The following is a 21,873-nucleotide window of genomic DNA, read 5'->3' on the forward strand; positions in this document are numbered from 1 at the left end:
TGACAGCTGCAGAGAGCTATTTGGGTGCAAGACTTGACATCAGAAGAGTTACAGGGTGTGTTAAGTGGTGGTGTCCCATCCCTTCAGGTTCTTGTCTTGAGGTAGGTCTAAATAGATTTAAATAGTAGAGTAGGGTGGTGTTATTTTTATTATTTTTTTCTGAGTGTAGTGTTAGATCGTAGGGTATTTGTTTATTTGATTATTTATTTTTTCAAGCAAAGTATAAGGGAGTTGTACTCCAGTCTATTAGGTGGCGGTAACATTTATTGGAGGCCAACCGCCGTTAAACCTCTTCGAAGAAGAAGAAAAATCCAGCTGAAGAGCCCTCTTACTGGAGATTACTAGTGGGGAACTCATCTAACATCCTTGATCTCCGACTTCTCCCACGTGCTGAACACTGACTTCACATATTAAGAAAAGTACCTGGATAACGGCATTTTCGGGAGTTAAATGCAACAAAACATTATTTATAAAGAGCAATCTATTAATACGGTTTTTGAACACTATAATTTGTTTGTGGGCATGATAGCTGTACTTTTAATTTATGGTTGACGCAGCTTGTCTGCCATTAGCCAATCGGCATTTCCCAATGAGTTCAAAGCACGTAAATGCTTCCAACTTGCATTTGCGACTTCACAACTGGTAATTACCACCTTCCCACTTGGTTATGAACGCAGCATAGAATTCGGTCAACGTCCATAATTCGAAACAACACTGTATAACACAAGAAGATCTAAATGCATATCCCCATGAAACTGATTGAGATCAAATGGTTGGTATGCAGATGAATTATCCGTCACGATTGACAGTGAGAAATATGAAGGGAGGGTGACGACAAAAATCTGTGTGTAAAGTCGAGGTAAAGAAACACGTGCACATAACGTGATTCAGATCTCTGGGCGAAAGGGATCCGGGGTGTCGAAACCGGGCGGGATGGTACAGTTACATACGGAACCGCAGCCTCGGCCGTATCAAGAATACGTTCATTATATTTTAATGTGTATATGTGTCCACAGGGTGGCAGTGTAGACTTTGAATCTGTTTTAATAATGTTGGCGGGAGCTATCAATAATATATTAATTATACTGTAATGCTTATCTGTATCCACTAGATGTCACTGTAGGCTTCGAACCGATTTTAATAATGGCGGGGAAGCTAAATCATCGTTACTGCGCTACTATGAGGTGTTCATTTGCTCAAGTCTATGACCAATTTGGCTATACGCATGATGGCATTATCATATAACTGTTAAAATGTTTATATGCATCGAATGCACTTTTCAACACTGAATACATTTAATAGGTAATTCATTTGTGGTTAGGATATTTACAGTAAACTCATTAAATAGATCAATCTTCTCCTGAATTTGAGGCTCACAAATTGAGGTCACAATAATATCACCTTAAAGAAGAAACAGTTCATGGTCACTCCAGTTAGCAAGTCTTTACAATTATCCCCCGGTCTCCTTTTCAATACATATCCATCAACTGAATAGGAAACCTGATGCGATCTTTCTCGATTAATATGGAACCGGCCAGACTCCTCACCTCAGAGTGCTGAGCATTAAACGAGTTTAAAACCATTAACCTTTTACTGCAGTGGGCTAAATCAGGGTCACACAGTGATTCTTGGGAGTCTTAAACAAATCTACTTAGAAACAGAAGAATGCACCTCACACACACAGTTATGGGCTTTAAAAAAAGAAGACACCTGTACCATGTCAGATATAGAGTTGAAATGTATTCAATTTTGAGTTTGCATCCCAAAATTACACTTTATCACAGAATGCTGAAATATAACAAAACGTTTTTGGCATAAAAACACTGTTGTTTTTTAATCATCTTCATTAATTATGAAATTATGAAAAATAGGAATAGCATTCCACCCATGAGGCAACTAGAGGGTGCTTTTGGTCATTGACTGCAGGAAAGGGCTAGTACAATGTGGTTGATATCAGAGTCTCCTAGTAAATAACTGCACTGTTTGCTGAGGCTGAGTACATTCTCCTACTCTCCCCACTCTCAGCGCATCATATAAATCTGGCCAGTGGAATAGCTGGCAGACAGCGTACAGTAGACCGCCACGGTACTCTGGCCTCAATTTCATTACTTTCTGTCTGTGTCCCAAATGGCACCATACTCCCTATGTAAGTGAACTGTTTTTGACCAGGGCCCTGGAATAGTAGTGCACTATATATAGGGAATGGGGTGCCATTTAAGATGTGCTTCTCTCTCTCTCAAGGCAAAGTAATGAATGATGGTTTAGAGCTGAAGTGGACATTAATATTGCCTGTGTGTCCTGATACTCTTCCGTTCACTTTCTTCTTTCATCAGTGACCCCTGATTGCTGTTAACCCATCGTGTCAGTTCAGTTCAGTGATTGTAAAGGGATAGATTATAGATCAGGGGTCAGGGGTCACTGATGAAAGAAGTCAGTGAAAGGAAGAGTAATGGGATTGCTGTTAACCCATCGTGTCAGTTCAGTTCAGTGATTGTAAAGGGATAGATTATAGAGGAAGCTTCTTGTACTTTGTGTATGACATGTTTTCTTTTTGCCTCTTTTCTAAGCCTTTCTAGTTTACGATCTGGGAGAGTAGCCTATCTCCAGAGTTGTCTCTGGCCCTGTTAAGTTCGGGCACCACCCGACCGACCTTCTCCATTTTTATAATAAGGTGATAGACTGAATGTCATTTGTCCTGCTGCTTGTCCCACTGCTCCCTCATTTACATACAATTCAATTCATTTAGCAGTCCCTTTTCATAGCATCAACTGCTGCTGGCCTTGAAGGTCATCTGTCTGACAAATGACATCACAAAATACCCTGTATTAGGCCTACATTCTAGGATATAGACATTCTAGGGTATAGACATTCTAGGATATAGACATTCTAGGATATAGACATTCTAGGATATAGACATTCTAGGATATAGATATTCTAGGGTATATATATTCTAGGATATAGACATTCTACGATATAGACATTCTACGATATAGACATTCTAGGATATAGACATTCTAGGATATAGACATTCTAGGGTATAGACATTCTAGGGTATAGACATTCTAGGGTATAGACATTCTAGGATATAGACATTCTAGGGTATAGACATTATAGGATATAGACATTCTAGGGTATAGACATTCTAGGGTATAGACATTCTAGGATATAGACATTCTAGGGTATAGACATTATAGGATATAGACATTCTAGGGTATAGACATTATAGGATATAAACATTCTAGGATATAGACATTCTAGGATATAGACATTCTAGGGTATAGACATTCTAGGATATAGACATTCTAGGGTATAGACATTATAGGATATAAACATTCTAGGATATAGACATTCTAGGATATAGACATTCTAGGGTATAGACATTCTAAGATATAGACATTGTATTAGCTACACACACACACACACATGCGTGTAGACACAATTACACTCTCTCTCACACACATACACACTCACATACACACACACACACACACACACACACACACACACACACACACACACACACACACACACACACACACACACACACACACACACACACACACACACACACACACACACACACTCACATACACACACATACACACACACACACACACATATTCTTTTTAGTTTTTATGACATCTACATGCATTCTATTCTGACATGTCGCCAAGCTGCATGGCCCATTCATACCCGACCTCTACTATTGTGACATCCACCAAAGGGAAGAGAATAAAGTCTGTCACGCGGGCGCGCTCTGCTTGTCACCACTGACTGCTGCAGGAAACGGTACGCTGCTCTCTCTCCGGCTGTGCTCAGACCCTATCTCTTATCTCATCCGCCCTCGGTCTGTTTACACACTAAACAGTCCGTTGTTGACTGGAAGACAATACGAAGATCCTGCTTCTAGGCAGGTTTTCTACAAGTGTTCTACTGCTCAGTATGCCAGAACGCATGGACTAATTTAACGACGATGGCTTCGTTGCGAATGGTCGCCAAACTCCGAGCTGGAGTTGTCGGATGTTCTAAACCGTTCCGCTACGCACTCAAAACAACCCGATCTCCGGTGAAATTACTGCATACGGTAAACTGAAACTACTGTGTGGGAGTAGTGAAAGGAGAGTGGTACGTTGTAGCAAGACTTTATAGATGGGACCGCCGCGTCGTTATGTAGACATCCAAACTAGTGTTTTGTGTCTTCACAAGTTTTGCACAGTAGTCCGTAAATGTAGGCCTGCACTGTACATGCTCTGATGGTTTGGGAAACCGGTTATAGAGTTCCAATTAACTGTCAAATAGTGAGATTGTTGAGCGAGGGTGTTGTGCATGTCGTTGTTTCAAATATTTTAGTCGTCGTTTCCATCTTAACTGCACTACTTTGAAGTACATTAGATTGTAACAGAATTACGGATCCTTGAATATCAATAGGCCTACCGTGAAAAAGATATATAGGCAGTCTAGAGAATACAGTGATGCATTTCAGTTAGCAAAGCATTGAATCAAGAGGGTTTTCCCATTCATTCCATCACGTCTTGACATGTTGTTAAATGAGGACTAAATAGCTTTCCTCTCTGAATATAGTCATATAATGTACTGAAACTGAATGCAGAAGACAGGTTGGTATTCACACACACACACACACACACACACACACACACACACACACACACCAACCCTTGAATTGAATGATTCTCTCTGTCTCTTTGTCCTCCTCTTCCCCTCTTGGTGTCACTGTCCTTAGCTTCAGATGACTGCACTAAGGTGTCACCTATTGCATGCATAATGAATAAGTTACTGGAAGAGCTCAGTGATTTCCTAACTAGAATGTCAACACCATGTCACCCAGAGTGTTGGCATGACGATGAATAATAATACGTAGCCCCCTAGGCCTAATGAGCTTCTTCTCCAAGTTAATGAAGATCGCAATGTGAATTATGTGAAACCTCATCCGTGTGTCAGATTAATATAAACGTCATGCAACACGTGTGTGTGTGGCCTCCCTAATTAACTGTTTACTGTTTCATTAGAATGATGGCCGTCTGGCAGACACCAGTCAGCAAAGCACAAGAGTGTTGTTAGGTCTCTCCAAGGAAGGTGCAGCCAGCCTTGCCAATATCACATAGGATGTCTTGGTCCGGGGCCGGAGGGATCGTTTAATGTACCTTGATCCCAGTAGACATGTCCCAGTACCACCCATACCTTACTACTGCCACTGTACTGTATCTCTGTCTCTCTGCCCCTGCACTTCTTGCAAGACAGCTAGGTCATTCTGTGGGGAATTACATTTGTGCAATGTCATCACATATGGTGAATAAACTAAGTGTACAAAACATTCCATGACACAGACTGACCAGGTGAATCCAGGTGAAAGCTATGATCCCTTATTGATGTCACTTGTTAAATCCACTTCAATCAGTGTAGATGAAAGGGAGGAGACCTGTACAATAAGGATTTTTAAGCCTTGAGACAATTGAGAATGTGTGCCATTCAGAGGGTGAATGGGCAAGACAAAAGATGAAAGTGAATGGGGTATGGTAGTAGGTGTCATGGTTTCTGTCAAGAACCGCAACGCTGCTGGGTTTTTCACGCTGAACAGTTTCTTCTTTGTCTCAAGAATAGTCCACCACCCAAAGGACATCCATCCAACTTTACACAACTGTGGGAAGGAAGCATTGGAGTCAACATGGGCCGGCATCCCTGTGGAAAGCTTTCGACACCTTGTAGAGTCAATGCCCCGACGAATTGAGGCTGTTCTGAGGGCAAAAGGTGGGGTGGTGTAACTCAATATTAGGAAGCTGTTCCTAATGCGGGGGTATACTCAGTGTACAATTACCCCACATCACTGTCAGCCAGAATGGAAAGGGGAGTTGAGTTTTCATAGTCACACATCAATGACTATCACCACAGGACGTCTGGGTAGATTGATACTCTTGTGAGCGCAGCTCCGCTCTGGAGGGGGAAGGTCATCAAAGCAACAACATGACACTGATGGAGCGTCGTCATCTGGTTGTCACGTAGCCCCTCCCCCCTCCCAGACACTGATAGATGCACACACAGTGTTTATCTGCTCCTGACAGGCCCTCTTGTCTGTTGAGTCAGTGTGTAATTGAGAGGCTTTTATCCATCTAGAGCCGTGATTGGAGGGAATTACAGGAGTCAGTCGTCCAATCACTAGACCTGACTGGCTGCCCATCTATCTGTTTGTCAGGGTCGCGTTCAGCAGGGAACCGTTTGTGTAATTAATACTTGGATAAGCTTATTTACTATTATGTATTGATTTATTTTTCCCTCTTTATGCGGTGCGCGCTGCACAGAACACCGGAAGAATTATCACAGTGAATTATTTTAATGTTTGTTTATGTGTCAATTAATCCCGTAAGGGATGGGTTGCCAACTGGTGATTTGACACGAAAATAAAATGTCACTCATTCATTCATACAACGTCTTCTCAATGGACAATATGGGTAGTAGCGTATTCCTCGGTCTCCTTTTCAAAACATATCCACCAACTGAATAGGACCCCTGATGCGATCTTTCTCGATTTAATATGGAACAGCCCAGACTCCTCACCTCAGAGTGCTGAGCATTAAAGAGTTTAAAACCCAGAAGTGCGTGATTAGCTACTGCAGACTGCAGTAAAAGGATGTGGTGTTTGGAAATGAAAACCCCTGGGGTTATTTTTAACTATGTATTAGTCATTGTAGCGTGCATGATTCCAGACTGTCAGTGCCACTTCCCATCTTTATCTGCCTTTGTGAAACGAGAGCACGGTGGTTCGACCCAGATAAGCTAACATGAAAAATGCTGACTTGGGACGAGGAGGAGTAACGGGGTATATGAATACAGGCTGTATGTCCTTCAATATGTCCTTACACATGTCCAGGGGGTATAAGCCAAACATTAACAGTAGGAAGCTAGGAGCTTGGTTCTACTCTGCTCTCCTCTCCCTCTCCCTCTCCCTCTCCCTCTCCCTCTCCCTCTCCCTCTCCCTCTCCCTGTCTCTCTCTCTGTCTGTCTCTCTCTCTGTCTGTCTCTCTGTCTCTCTCTCTCTCTCTCTCTCTCTCTCTCTCTCTCTCTCTCTCTCTCTCTCTCTCTCTCTCTCTGTCTCTCTCTCTCTGTCTCTCTCTCTGTCTCTCTCTCTCTGTCTCTCTCTCTCTGTCTCTCTCTCTCTGTCTCTCTCTCTCTCTGTCTCTCTCTCTCTGTCTCTCTCTTCTCTCTCTGTCTCTGTCTCTGTCTCTCTCTCTGTCTCTCTCTCTGTCTCTGTCTCTCTCTGTCTCTCTCTGTCTCTCTCTCTCTGTCTCTCTCTCTCTGTCTCTCTCTCTCTGTCTCTCTCTCTCTGTCTCTCTCTCTCTGTCTCTCTCTCTCTGTCTCGCTCTCTCTGTCTGTCTCTCTCTCTCTCTCTCTCTCTCTCTCTCTCTCTCTCTGTCTCTCTGTCTCTCTGTCTCTCTGTCTCTCTCTCTCTCTCTCTCTCTCTCTCTCTCTCTCTCTCTCTCTCTCTCTCTCTCTCTCTCTCTCTCTCTCTCTCTCTCTCTCTCTCTCTCTCTCTCTCTCTCTCTCTCTCTCTCTCTCTCTCTGTCTTTCTGTCTGTGGCTATCATATCAATGATGACGCAGATAGATAATAATAATAATAATAATAATAGGAAAGATAATAATACTCAATGAGTAATAACAATGAACAGGACAATACAGAAAGAAATGAATGAGGACAACAATTAAGTAGTTAAGAAAGACAGTTAGCAATGTTATTATGGGTGTGGCAGGAGGTTACATATATTGCAGGTAATATGGCACAACGAGTTCTGTCTCTCGCTCTCTCAGCACACCCCACACTGCAACAATGTGTGGTGGCTTTAGCAACACGGGTCATATTTCATATTGCAGTATGACAGTAATTGGGAGACTGGGGAGCCAGAGCGCCATGGTATCAAAACCACTCAACCACTCTATCCATACATCGTTATTCTAGCCACCCATGCTGCCTTTTGCATGGCATTCGCCTGAGGGCTGAAGCTATAGTAACTCCTTTGTCAGATCTCCATTGGATAAAGTCAGCTGTTGTATAGTTGGCTGTCATTTTAAAGGTTTATGGCTGCATATTGCTACCACTGCACTCCCATATTCCTGGTTTATAACCAGAGCCTATTGGGGATTTATCTGGATTTAATGGGAAATGTGGGTTGCTAAATAATATCTTCCAAAAAGCCAGGAGAATGGAGTTGTAATTTCACTCTCTGCTTAACTGTTGGCCCACACAACAACAAACTATGAGGATGGTAATGATGGATGTTCCTATTAATCTGTAGTGAGAGAGTGAGACCCCCCCCCCCCCCCCCCCCCCCCCTCCCCCCATGAGTGGGCAGCTGCAGAGCAAGAACTAGCCAGTTCACTGTCACTAATTCACCTCCAGCTAAACCAGACTTGTCAGAAGCCATTAGTTGTAGTATCCAGCCTTATTCCACACTCAATGTAACCATCATTGCTTTCTTCAGTTCTATACAGCCTCCTAGTCAAGTGTCCATCCTGCTATTCCATTTGTGTAACCGTAATTGTTTTGCTCAGGTCTGCACCACTAGCTTCAATCACATAGGCCTTTAAATGCCCTGCAGAACTTGGGCCATTGACAAACCGCTTTTAAACCAGCCTCCTAGTAACAAAAATATCCATTGTAGTCCGAGGCCAAATACAAACTATTAGTGTAGACTTGATTCATCGCACCCTGGATTTTACAATGTCATGGGAATCAATGTAATGAATGTGGTGTCCGTTTAGAGACTCTTCATTAGTATTCCCTTCCCCCATCGCACCACACTCCTTTATTATAGAGTAGGGATGTGTCCCAAATGGCACCCTATTACCTATTTAGTGCGCCACTTTTGACCAGGGCCCAACCGTTGGGATGCAGCCTAGCAGTCAGAAGATGGATGGTGGGACGCCACTCGGGCAGAGAGGTTTACGTGTCTACTGTGCTCCCTTTTCTGTGTGTCAATACCATTCTCTGTGACTGCATCACTACTCGTCTTTGTGAGAGGAATTGACGTGTTGAACGCACCGAACTGTCTGTTCAAACAGCTAACACACAGCTCAGACACCCATACATACCCCACAAGCCTTGCCACCGGTGGTCTCTTCAGTCACCAAGTCCAGAATAGACTCTGGGAACCAGATAGTATTACATAGAGCCATGACTACATGGAACTCTCTTCCACATCAAGTAACTCAAGCAAGCAGTAAAATCTGATTTAAAAAGCACAAAGCGCACTGTGAAGACACACACACTGTAATATTGTAGTATTGTGGATATTATATTGTAGATTTGTAGTATTAGAGTAATGATGTAATTATGTGTTGTAACTGTTTAACATTAATGGACATTAATACCTACTATTTCATAAATGGGTTGTGACAGAAAAACTGAGTGTTGATATCCCCAGAGAGGCTATTTGTTGCCAGTTGTCATAGGATTTCAGGCCTGTGGTATCCAGTAGGGGCTCATTTTCCATAGGATTTCAGTCCTGTGGTATCCAGTAGAGGCTCAGTTTCCATAGGATTTCAGTCCTGTGGTATCCAGTAGAGGCTCAGTTTCCATAGGATTTCAGTCCTGTGGTATCCAGTAGAGGCTCAGTTTCCATAGGATTTCAGTCCTGTGGTATCCAGTAGAGGCTCAGTTTCCATAGGATTTCAGGCCTGTGGTATCCAGTAGAGGCTCAGTTTCCATAGGATTTCAGTCCTGTGGTATCCAGTTAGAGGTTCAATTGAGGTATTATTGAAATGCATTCTCCTCCAATTGGAGTTTCTGCCTTTTTGAAGTTCTTTACCTCAGGGAATTAAAATTCAAAGAGTGTAAAATGGGTTTTGCCTATCCATATTCTAACCTTCAGAACGATACACTGGTGTTAAAGATTTGATCAGATATAGTTAGTCTACAACAAATAGGAATTACAACAGTAGTGACATTAACATACTATTTTCAGGCCATGTCAAGTAGTCTTGGACGGTATACCGTGTCTCGGGGTTATTTTGAAGTACCGACGGTATGCTTTTCAATACCGCCAATTAAAAACATTTCTATTGTATGTTTACAGATGGCACACGGAGCGAACGTGACAATTCACTGTTGAGCAGCACAAGAGAGGTGATTCACTACTAATGTTTTCCCGCTAAATATCTTAACCCTAAGTTAACTATCTAACTATTTTCTCCAGCTCAGGGCTCCAGCTATACATTTGGTGGGCTAACTTGCTAGCTATAGGTGGCTAGCTTCCAAGATCACCCTGTGTTATAGAAGTTCACAAACTCTCTCTTCAAAAGTTGTCAAAACTGTCACCCAACAGAGAAGAATGTCTTATTGCCTCAGTGTCAGATTGCTGTCTGGTTACTCTGTCTGTCGGCTGGTTGGTTGATTGGCTGGTTGGTTGGTTGGTTGGTTGATTGGCTGATTGGTTGGTTGGTTGGTTGGTTGGTTGGTTGGTTGATTGGCTGGTTGGTTGGTTGGTGCTCTCCACTGCATAGCAGTGGAGGCTGCTGAGGGGAGGATGGCTCATAATAATGCCTGGAATGGTATCAAACATGTGGTTTCCATTCCATTGAATCCATTCCAGCCATTACTATGAGCCGTCCTCCCCTCAGCAGCCTCCACTGCTATGCAGGTTGGCGGGTTTGTGGGGTCAACCTGCTATCATTGTTTAGGCCTTTAACTAAGCAGTTAAAAAGACATCGCTGGTTCAGTTGCTCTATTAGAATGGAACCTTTTTCTGCCAAGCGGGATAAATAGTGTAATTTGCATATACGTTTTGGAATGAATCTAAAATGTTTAATTGAAGATCTTGGAACGTAGGCAAGATTATGCGACAACTATGCACACTGTTCCATAATGGTTATTTTCTGCTCTCATATGCCATGCTACCAACTGACAGTCTGAATATACCTCTTATTACTCAAGGAAGGAAGCTGACAAGCAAGAAAAGTGCTTGTCATTTTCTGCCTGTAACTGTCATTGTAAGAGGCAGGCCACTGGCCATCCAATGTGCAGTTACATATTTTAAGAGGAATCTCCTGAAAGAATATCTATTTGTGAAAAACAAAAAGGTGGATTCTCTTCAGTTTTTCAATCTCTTTTGGGAATCTCTTCAGTGACACTGTCAAAATCAAATCAAGTTTATTGGTCACGTACACATTTAGCAGATGTTATTACGGGTGTAGCGAAATGCTTGTGTTCCTAGTTCCAACAGTACAGTAGTATCTAACAATACACACATCTAAAAGTAAAAGTATGCAATTAAGAAATATATAAATGTGAGGACGAGCAATGTCGGAGTGGCATTAACTAAATAGAGTAGAATAGAATACTGTATTTACATATGAGATGAGTAACGCAGTATGTTACATTATTAAAGTGGCCAGTGATTCCATGTCTATGTACATAGGGCAGCAGCCTCTAAGGTGCAGGGTTGAGTAGCCGGCTAGTGATTGCTGATGAATATGATTGTGTGGTGAGTTGTTACGAAACCCACTTAATTGGCAGGTAGCTAGGCCTAGATATCTACTACCCACTTACCCACTTCTATTCCTGACACACGCTTAATATATTGTTAATCTACTCTGCATTTCAACTAGGACTTGAATACAGCAGCTGACCCTTAGCTACTGCAGTCTGTTGTCTTAACAGTAACCTCCCTATAAAGAGTCATTCAAAACAATGAACTGCTCCAAACAGTATCAAAACAGAATTCAGACCAATATGTAATATGTCTGTTGCAGTACGTAGAGGAATAAAAACTCTTCACGTTCCAGCTCTCTATCATTTTTGCTTTATCACCATGTCCCCTGAAGCATGCAGAACACCCGTTTAGCGAGCTGTCATGGGGAGGACGTCCTATACTCCAACCTCCAACCTGCTTGACCGTTACATCCGCCTCTCTCACCACCCTCTCTCTGCATGCTGCCTTTCCCTTTCTCTTTATGTTTTAGTCTTTCTTCTCTCTCTCTCTCTCTATGTTCTCACTCAGCTGTCTTTCCAATCGTTGCTCACTCTCCTTCTCTCTCCATATTTCTGCTCCCTCTCTCTCTCTCTCTCTCTCCATGTTCTCACAGCTGCATTTCCAATTGTTGTCCCCTCCCCCCCTCTCTCTCTCCCCACTCTCTTTCGCTCTCCCTCCCTCTTTTTCTCTCTAAGAGAACATTGTCGAAAGGAAAGCGAGAAGATAAATGCCTTGACGCAAATCACTTTCATGGTACAGTGCAGCCTGAGCTCATGACAGCAGCCAGTAATTTGGTTTCTCCATCCCTCTGTTTTTCATCCCTGGCCCCTAGAACTGTTTATTACATGGGAACCATTCAGAAGGTCAAATAGGGGCTGCTTGTATTTGTCCTGTTTCACACATGCAAATGTCTAACCTGTACAGTGTAATGAAATTAAAATGTTTTTTGTAAAAGTGCAATATGCGCCATGTAAAAAAGCTAACGTTTAAGTTCCTTGCTCAGAACATATGAAAGCTGGTGGTTCAATATTCCCAGTTCTTCAATATTCCCAGTAAAGAAATATTAGGTTGCAGTTATTATAGGAATTATGACGCGTCGACTATTTCTCTCTGTACCGTTTGTATTTCATATACCTTTGTCTATTGGATGTTCTAATATTGGATGTTCTAATAGGCACTTTAGTATTGCCGGCCTAATCTCAGGAGTTGATAGGCTTGAAGTCATAAACAGCGCTGTGCTTCAAGCATTACTAAGAGCTGCTGGCAAACGCAGTAAAGTTTGAATGAATGCTTACGAGGCTGCTGCTGCCTACCACCGCTCAGTCAGACTGCTATATCAAATCATACTTAATTATAATATAATAAACACAGAAATACGAGCCTTTGGTCATTAATATGGTCAAATCCGGAAACTATCATTTCGGAAAAACAAAATATTTATTCTTTCATTGAAATACGGAACCATTCCGTATTTTATCAAACAGGTGGCAACCCTAAGTCTAAATATTGCTGTTACATTGCACAACCTTCAATATTATGTCATAATTATGTACAATTCTGGCAAATTAGTTCGCAACGAGCCTGGCGGCCCAAACTGTTGCATATACCCTGACTCTGCATGCAATGAACGCAAGAGAAGTGACACAAATTCCCTAGTTAATATTGCCTGCTAACATGAATTTATTTTAACTAAATATGCAGGTTTAAAAAAAATATACTTCTGTGTATTGATTTTAAGAAGGGCAAAAGATGTTTATGGTTAGGTACATTCGTGCAACGATTGTGCTTTTTTCAAGAATGCGCTTTTGTTAAATCATCACCCGTTTGGCGAAGTAGGCTGTGATTCGATGATAAATTAACAGGCACCGCATTGATTATATGCAACGCAGGACATGCTAGTTAACCTAGTAATATCATCAACTATGTGTAGTTATGTGAAGATTGATTGTTTTTTATAAGATAAGCTTGCAACTTACCGTGGCTCCTTACTGCACTCGCGTAACAGGTGGTCAGCCTGCCACGCAGTCTCCTCGTGGAGTGCAATGTAATCGGCCATAATCGGCGTCCAAAAATGCCGATTACCAATTGTTATGAAAACTTGAAATCGGCCCTAATTAATCGGCCATGCCAATTAATCGGTCGACCTCTACTTGATATTTGTGGGAACTGAAACACGCTGTCGATCCAGACCATCCCAAACATGCTCAATGGGTGACATGTCTGGTGAGTACCCAGGCCATGGAAGAACTGGGACATTTTCAGCTTTCAAGATTTGTGTACAGATCCTTGCGTGCCGTGTATTATCCTGCTGAAACATGAGGTGATGGCAGCGGATGAATGGGACGACAATGGGCCTTATGTCTGCGTTCAAATTGCTTATCCCTGCCCATACCAGAACCCCATCGCCACCATGGGGCACTCTATTCACAACGTTGACATCAGCAAACCGCTCGCCCACACCACGCCTTACACATGAGGCTCCCGAGTGGCACAGCGGTGTAAGGCACTGCATCTCCGTGCAAGAGGCATCACTACAGTCCCTGGTTCAAATCCAGGCTGAATCACATCCGACTGTGATTGGGAGTCCCATCGGGCGGCGCAATTGGCCCAGCATTGTCCGGGTTTGGCAGGGGTAGGCTGTCATTGTAAATAAGATTTTAATTTCTTAACTGGCTTACCTAATTAAATAAAAAATAATTTTTTTTTTTAAATAGCACGTAGTCTGCGGTTGTGAGGCCGGTTGGACGTACTGCCAAATTCTCTAAAATGACATCAGAGGTGGCTTATGGTAGAGAAAGTAACATTAAATTCTCTGGCAACAACTCTGGTAGACATTCCTGCAGTCAGCATGCCAATTGCTGCTGTACTGAACCTCAACTTGAGACGTCTGTGGCATTGTGTTGTGTGACAAAACTGCACATGTATTATCCCCAGCACAAGGAGCTGCTTATTCAGCTTCTTCATATGCCACACCTGTCAGGTGGATGGATTATCTTGGCAAAGGAGAAATGCTCACTAACAGAGAAGTAAACACATTTGCTCACAATTTGAGACAGACTTTTCTATGATGCACATAGCGACATGGTCTAGGAAAAGGCGGCAATTAAACAGCGCACTCTGAACCAGGAACAGCAACCCCTGTCTAACGGGGGAGAAAGCGCATTTGTTATAAAATGATATTATTTTTATTTGTGTTGCACAATTGTTCTTAATATAACCATATACAATTTCAGTAGCACGTCTTAGTGATGGACTGCCTTCCCCACGGCCTCCACAATGGATCAGTCCACTCAGACAGGCGCCAATCATATTTTTTGTTGTTTTGTGTTACTGCTCTACTAAAGGAATCTTGTTCGACCAACAGCCTATCGACCAGTCATCTAAATGGGTTCAGCCCTAGAACTAGCAACCTTTTGGTGACTGGACCAACGCTCTAACCGCTAGGCTACCTGCTGCCAGATAGTCTTTGTTTCCCGGGCCATGTCCAGCTGCATGGATAACCCATCCTCTTCTGGTCAGTCAGCCAGGGATGGGTGGACCCAGACTGGCCACGCCATTGGTTGGTGCTAAATTCCAGTACAGATCGCCCCATAGCCCCTGGTACTGTACCACCTAGACACTCTTGTAAATGAGAGAGGATTTGTCAGAGCTGGGTGGGTGTGAGGTGGACCCAGACTGGCCACACTATTGGTCTGTTGGTGCTGAATTCCAACTCAAACACAAAGCCCCTAGTCCTTAGACACTCCTGTAGATGAGAAAGGATTTGATAGGTTTAAGCCAAATGCAATTGCTCAACCATTTCTTCTGATAGGTTGGTATGTTGCTTGCACCCATCAGAGACGTTCAGATCTACAGGAGTGCCTATTGGGGGAAAGTGGGAAAGGGACCATTCAGCATGAGATGGTGTTGGAACCCTGGGTCGTGGTACAGTGGGTGGTGGGTACTGAAACAGGGCCCCCACGAGGGGCCATAGCTCAGCCTGTGACAGGAGCCATAATAACTGGGTCTGGTCCTGCCTGTTTGCCTGCCTGTTTGCCTGCCTGTTTGCCTGCCTGCCTGCCTGTTAGCCTGCCTGCCTGCCTGCCGGTTTGCCTGCCTTCCTGCCTGCCTAGGTGCTGGGCTCTAGGCGGCCGGCCACTAGAGAAATTAACCAGCCAGCCTGTGACTGTCACCAATCAATCACCATGATGTCCCCTGATGAACACTACTGGCTATGGCTGCTCCACCTTACTAAGGAGGAAAGGACAGTTTATCACCAAGCTGCAGCTGTACTGACCCTCTGAAAACCAACTTTATTTCTGGCCTGGACTCCAAACTGATAGTGGTGAAACAGAGCATATCACTTAGAACTCCTGGTTGATCGTATACAGGTGAAGGAGGAAAGGACAGTTAATCATGATGCCACTGTGCTGTGTCTGACTCGGAGAACAAACCACTCAAAATGAATATACACTGCTCAAAAAAATAAAGGGAACACTTAAACAACACAATGTAACTCCAAGTCAATCACACTTCTGTGAAATCAAACTGTCCACTTAGGAAGCAACACTGATTGACAATAAATTTCACATGCTGTTGTGCAAATGGAATAGACAAAAGGTGGAAATTATAAGCAATTAGCAAGACACCCCCAAAAAAGGAGTGATTCTGCAGGTGGTGACCACAGACCACTTCTCAGTTCCTATGCTTCCTGGCTGATGTTTTGGTCACTTTTGAATGCTGGCGGTGCTCTCACTCTAGTGGTAGCATGAGACGGAGTCTACAACCCACACAAGTGGCTCAGGTAGTGCAGTTCATCCAGGATGGCACATCAATGCGAGCTGTGGCAAAAAGGTTTGCTGTGTCTGTCAGCGTAGTGTCCAGAGCATGGAGGCGCTACCAGGAGACAGGCCAGTACATCAGGAGACGTGGAGGAGGCCGTAGGAGGGCAACAACCCAGCAGCAGGACCGCTACCTCCGCCTTTGTGCAAGGAGGTGCACTGCCAGAGCCCTGCAAAATGACCTCCAGCAGGCCACAAATGTGCATGTGTCAGCATATGGTCTCACAAGGGGTCTGAGGATCTCATCTCGGTACCTATTGGCAGTCAGGCTACCTCTGGCGAGCACATGGAGGGCTGTGCGGCCCCACAAAGAAATGCCACCCTACACCATGACTGACCCATCGCCAAACCGGTCATGCTGGAGAATGTTGCAGGCAGCAGAACGTTCTCCACGGCGTCTCCAGACTCTGTCACGTCTGTCACATGTGCTCATGTGCTCAGTGTGAACCTGCTTTCATCTGTGAAGAGCACAGGGCGCCAGTGGCGAATTTGCCAATCTTGGTGTTCTCCGGCAAATGCCAAACGTCCTGCACGGTGTTGGGCTGTAAGCACAACCCCCACCTGTGGACGTCGGGCCCTCATACCACCCTCATGGAGTCTGTTTCTGACCGTTTGAGCAGACACATGCACATTTGTGGCCTGCTGGAGGTCATTTTGCAGGGCGCTGGCAGTGCACCTCCTTGCACAAAGGCGGAGGTAGCGGTCCTGCTGCTGGGTTGTTGCCCTCCTACGGCCTCCTCCACGTCTCCTGATGTACTGGCCTGTCTCCTGGTAGCGCCTCCATGCTCTGGACACTACGCTGACAGACACAGCAATCCTTTTTGCCACAGCTCGCATTGATGTGCCATACTGAATGAACTGCACTACCTGAGCCACTTGTGTGGGTTGTAGACTCCGTCTCATGCTACCACTAGAGTGAGAGCACCGCCAGCATTCAAAAGTGACCAAAACATCAGCCAGGAAGCATAGGAACTGAGAAGTGGTCTGTGGTCACCACCTGCAGAATCACTCCTTTTTTGGGGGTGTCTTGCTAATTGCCTATAATTTCCACCTTTTGTCTATTCCATTTGCACAACAGCATGTGAAATTTATTGTCAATCAGTGTTGCTTCCTAAGTGGACAGTTTGATTTCACAGAAGTGTGATTGACTTGGAGTTACATTGTGTTGTTTAAGTGTTCCCTTTATTTTTTTGAGCAGTGTAGTTCCTCTGGGGTGGAATCTGTTCCATCATGCAGTCTATTGTTTTGAGAAATGGAAAATTACATTTGGAGATAAGAAATGAGAGATGAAGGAACAGAAGTTGAGAAATATCAGCTGTAGCTACTAGCCTCTGTTCCTTGAAGGAGTCACAAAACGTGTGAATGTCACCGGCGGGCCGGGGCGTTGTGGCTGCAGCAGTTACCTCAACACCGTGCATATTGATTGGATGAGGGCGGCAGGGGAGAGAGAGGGGGGGGGGATTTGTGTGTTTTGATTTCACAGGCGGTGAGATGCGGGGAAGAGTGCACGTCTAATTGAACGCCGCTGGTGATGCTGATGGAGTCGTCCCTCTTGTTTGAATTGCACTTGACTCGGCCCGTGTCTGGCTGAGGGCTAAATGAGTGGCTCATCTAAACCCCCAGGTGCTTGGCTGGGAAGTAGGAAACGTGCAGGATTATTCATCCTATAGCTCTTAGTGAAGGCCGATACGTTCTGTCACCCCACTGATATATGAAGGGAATACTGTATTACGGTATTCATCCTATAGCTCTTAGTGAAGGCCGATACGTTCTGTCACCCCACTGATATATGAAGGGAATACTGTATTACGGTATTCATTCTATAGCTCTTAGTGAAGGCCGATACGTTCTGTCACCCCACTGATATATGAAGGGAATACTGTATTACGGTATTCATTCTATAGCTCTTAGTGAAGGCCGATACGTTCTGTCACCCCACTGATATATGAAGGGAATACTGTATTACGGTATTCATTCTATAGCTCTTAGTGAAGGCCGATACGTTCTGTCACCCCACTGATATATGAAGGGAATACTGTATTACGGTATTCATTCTATAGCTCTTAGTGAAGGCCGATACGTTCTGTCACCCCACTGATATATGAAGGGAATACTGTATTACGGTATTCATCCTATAGCTCTTAGTGAAGGCCGATACGTTCTGTCACCCCACTGATATATGAAGGGAATACTGTATTACGGTATTCATCCTATAGCTCTTAGTGAAGGCCGATACGTTCTGTCACCCCACTGATATATGAAGGGAATACTGTATTACGGTATTCATTCTATAGCTCTTAGTGAAGGCCGATACGTTCTGTCACCCCACTGATATATGAAGGGAATACTGTATTACGGTATTCATTCTATAGCTCTTAGTGAAGGCCGATACGTTCTGTCACCCCACTGATATACGAAGGGAATACTGTATTACGGTATTCATTCTATAGCTCTTAGTGAAGGCCGATACGTTCTGTCACCCCACTGATATATGAAGGGAATACTGTATTACGGTATTCATTCTATAGCTCTTAGTGAAGGCCGATACGTTCTGTCACCCCACTGATATATGAAGGGAATACTGTATTACGGTATTCATTCTATAGCTCTTAGTGAAGGCCGATACGTTCTGTCACCCCACTGATATATGAAGGGAATACTGTATTACGGTATTCATTCTATAGCTCCGACTGTGTTCCTGTTCCACCATGACAGTCATCTCCCATTGTATGTTTTGTATGATGGGAACGGTGCAACATGGCATGGAACCCGACTGCTTACAGATTTCCAGGTGTTGAATTAGCTGTCGTCAGCGGTATGTCCCGATGCACGGCGCATCTTCACCCCAGAGATAAATGACCTCGGCCTCTGAGTTTGACGCTTGGCTCCTTAGCCGTGCACTTTTCATATCTTTTCATATCTATAAAACACACACACAACAGACAAACGCACACATGCATACACACAAGCGTAGACAAACAAATGTGCTCACACACACACACACCACGGTCACACACGCGCGCACACACAAACACACAAACGTCACAGTGCTCAAATGCCTCTCCAGTCCCCGTCACCACAAAAAGCATTTCACTAATGAGAACGATAAAAGGGAGGGAATATTTTGCCTCTGAATTGCGGCTGTGGCCACTAGTGCTTGACTGAATGCACAATGTGACCGTTTGAGTGTTTTTAGAACACAATGCCCGCACTGGAGTAAATAATGTGTGCATTTACATATATTCCAACAGATCACAATAGTGCCTAATTTATCATAACCATTACAGATAACAAATCCTAATTGCTAAATTGCCCCATATACTGTATATTCAGTCATTTAAAAAAAAAAAAGTGCCATTTAAGATTCATTTATTGAATCTGTAATATCAACTGGTTATATTATATCGTGGAACACAGTGGCCTGGAACGCAGTGGAGCTTGTAGACGCCTATGGCTGTGCAATGGCAGAGCCTTGTTTCGTTAATTTAGTGTTTCGTTAACAACACGCTCTTATTTCTTGAGCCCTTACCGCAGTCAAGACACAACTATTTTATAGTAAAAACAGACATTAGGGTACAACAGAATAAAATGGAACAGAATATTTTTCCAAATAACAATAGTTGCCAGTGTGAATGTGACTGTGGCACATTTCGTGCCTGGTACAGTTGTTCTCTGTGATCATTTAAAATGGGGCTCAATTTGGAGAGTTGAAATCTGTCTTTTCCATATACAGACTTTTTTTTTTTTTACCCCCTTTTTCTCCCCAATTGTTAGTAGTTATTATCTTGTCTCATCGCTACAACTCCCATACGGGCTCGGGAGAGACGAAGGTCGAGAGCCATGCGTCATCTGAAACACAAACCCAACCAAGCCGCACTGCTTCTTAACACAGCGCACATCCAACCCGGAAGCCAGCCGCACCAACGTGTCGGAGGAAACACCGTGCACCTAGCGACCTGGTCAGCGTGCACTGCGCCCGGCCCGCCACAGGAGTCGCTAGTGCGCAATGAGACAAGGATATCCCTACCGGCCAAACCCTCCCTAACCCGGACGACGCTGGGCCAATTGTGCGTCGCCCCATGGACCTCCCGGTCGCGGCCGGCTGCGACAGAGCCTGGGCTTGAACCCAGAGTCTCTGGTGGCACAGCTTAGACCTTAGACCACTGCGCCACCCGGGAGGCCCATATACAGATGTTTGATTTAGTTTATTCTGCCTGCTGCTTTGGGATGTTCAAAATGGATGAACAATTCCACATCGAACACTGCATGGCGATGAGTTACGGCCACGACATCTGTTTGGAGAGTAGGTATACGCTTACCCGGTGTAGGGTGCAGTTTTTTCGGAATGGGACGTTAAACGGGTGTCCTGAGTCTCTGTGGTCACTAAAAGATCCTATGGAACTTGTCTAAGAGTAGGGTTGTTAACCCCGGTGTCCTGGCTAAATTCCCAATCTGGCCCTCATACCTTCATGGTCACCTAATAATCCCCAGTTTACAATTGGCTCATTCATCCCCTCCTCTCCCCTGTAACTATTCCCCAGGTCGTTGCTGTAAATGAGAACGTGTTCTCAGTCAACTTACCTGGTAAAATAAGGGTTAAATAAATAATGATTCTGAAGAAAATATGCTCTTTGTCTTTATCAAACAGTTTTTGCATATTTTCAGTGTGGAACTATGTTTAGGGGGTTTATAGCTCAGGCCAGGGATAGGGATGGGCAACTGGCAGCCCATTTTATATCTACCTTTTTACATTTTGGAACTCAGTCGGGGTCTCAACTTACTGTTGGGAGTTAGCATAGTAGAATACAGAATGTGCATTTCGAAATTTGGATGTGCATCAGCTGTCACTTAATTAGCCCATGTCAGCTGTATTTTTTTTATTATTTTTTAAAAATAAATTAAATTAGTAAATTAGTCTAGTGGCCAGCTATCTAAACTGTAGTAAGCCAGGTGGAATTACCGACCGGGAGGAGCCCGTTTGATCATCAGTTGTCATATTAAAAACGGCAAGCCTTTGCTTCCACCCTATGGCAGAATGTGTAGAATTGCAGGAAATGAGTTATAAAATTGCTAGCTCTTCCGCTCAAGTACTCAATTACACATGCCCATCCCTAGACGCAAGATAATGAGTTTCAACTAACAGCCAGAAGAGTTCCTACTGAAACCATTGTTTACTGATTATGAATCCAATTATTGAATTGGATTACATTACTAAATACAATTTTGGACAGTTAACTAGTAGGGCTGGGACTATACCAGTATCGCGATACTCGTCAGTATCACGGCAAGGAAACCGAACACAAAGCGGATTTAACTTATTTAGGAAAACAGCCCTAATGTTGGAAAGAAACATCACTATGTTGTCATCCAGAGTCACATTTATTTATTTTCCACCAAGCAATAGCACACACTATTTTACATGCAGCAGGTTTTTAAAGGACCTTTGCGATATTGGTATCTTCCCGGGCCCTAGTAACTATAGCGGGTTACATTTAGAAAGTAACCTACCCTGCTTATTGCTGGAGCCTGCCCCACTCGAGGCATGGATGTCTCTCGTCTCTTATCCGTGTTTCC

The 21,873-nt window shown here is 43.8% G+C and overlaps 1 protein-coding gene across 1 annotated transcript in view; it reads left to right on the forward strand.

Moving 5' to 3' along the window:
• Positions 1-3,815: 3,815 nt before the first annotated feature.
• LOC120043432 (calcium uniporter protein, mitochondrial-like) overlaps positions 3,816-21,873 on the forward strand; it is a 36,604-nt gene continuing 18,546 nt past the window's right edge. The window contains exon 1 of the mRNA XM_038988016.1: positions 3,816-4,084. Within this exon, the coding sequence (XP_038843944.1) occupies positions 3,974-4,084 (111 nt within the window). The 5' untranslated portion in view covers positions 3,816-3,973. The remainder of the gene's footprint in view (positions 4,085-21,873) is intronic.

The sequence above is a fragment of the Salvelinus namaycush genome, unplaced genomic scaffold (genome assembly GCF_016432855.1).
Source record: "Salvelinus namaycush isolate Seneca unplaced genomic scaffold, SaNama_1.0 Scaffold916, whole genome shotgun sequence".
NCBI classification, from domain to species: domain Eukaryota; kingdom Metazoa; phylum Chordata; class Actinopteri; order Salmoniformes; family Salmonidae; genus Salvelinus; species Salvelinus namaycush.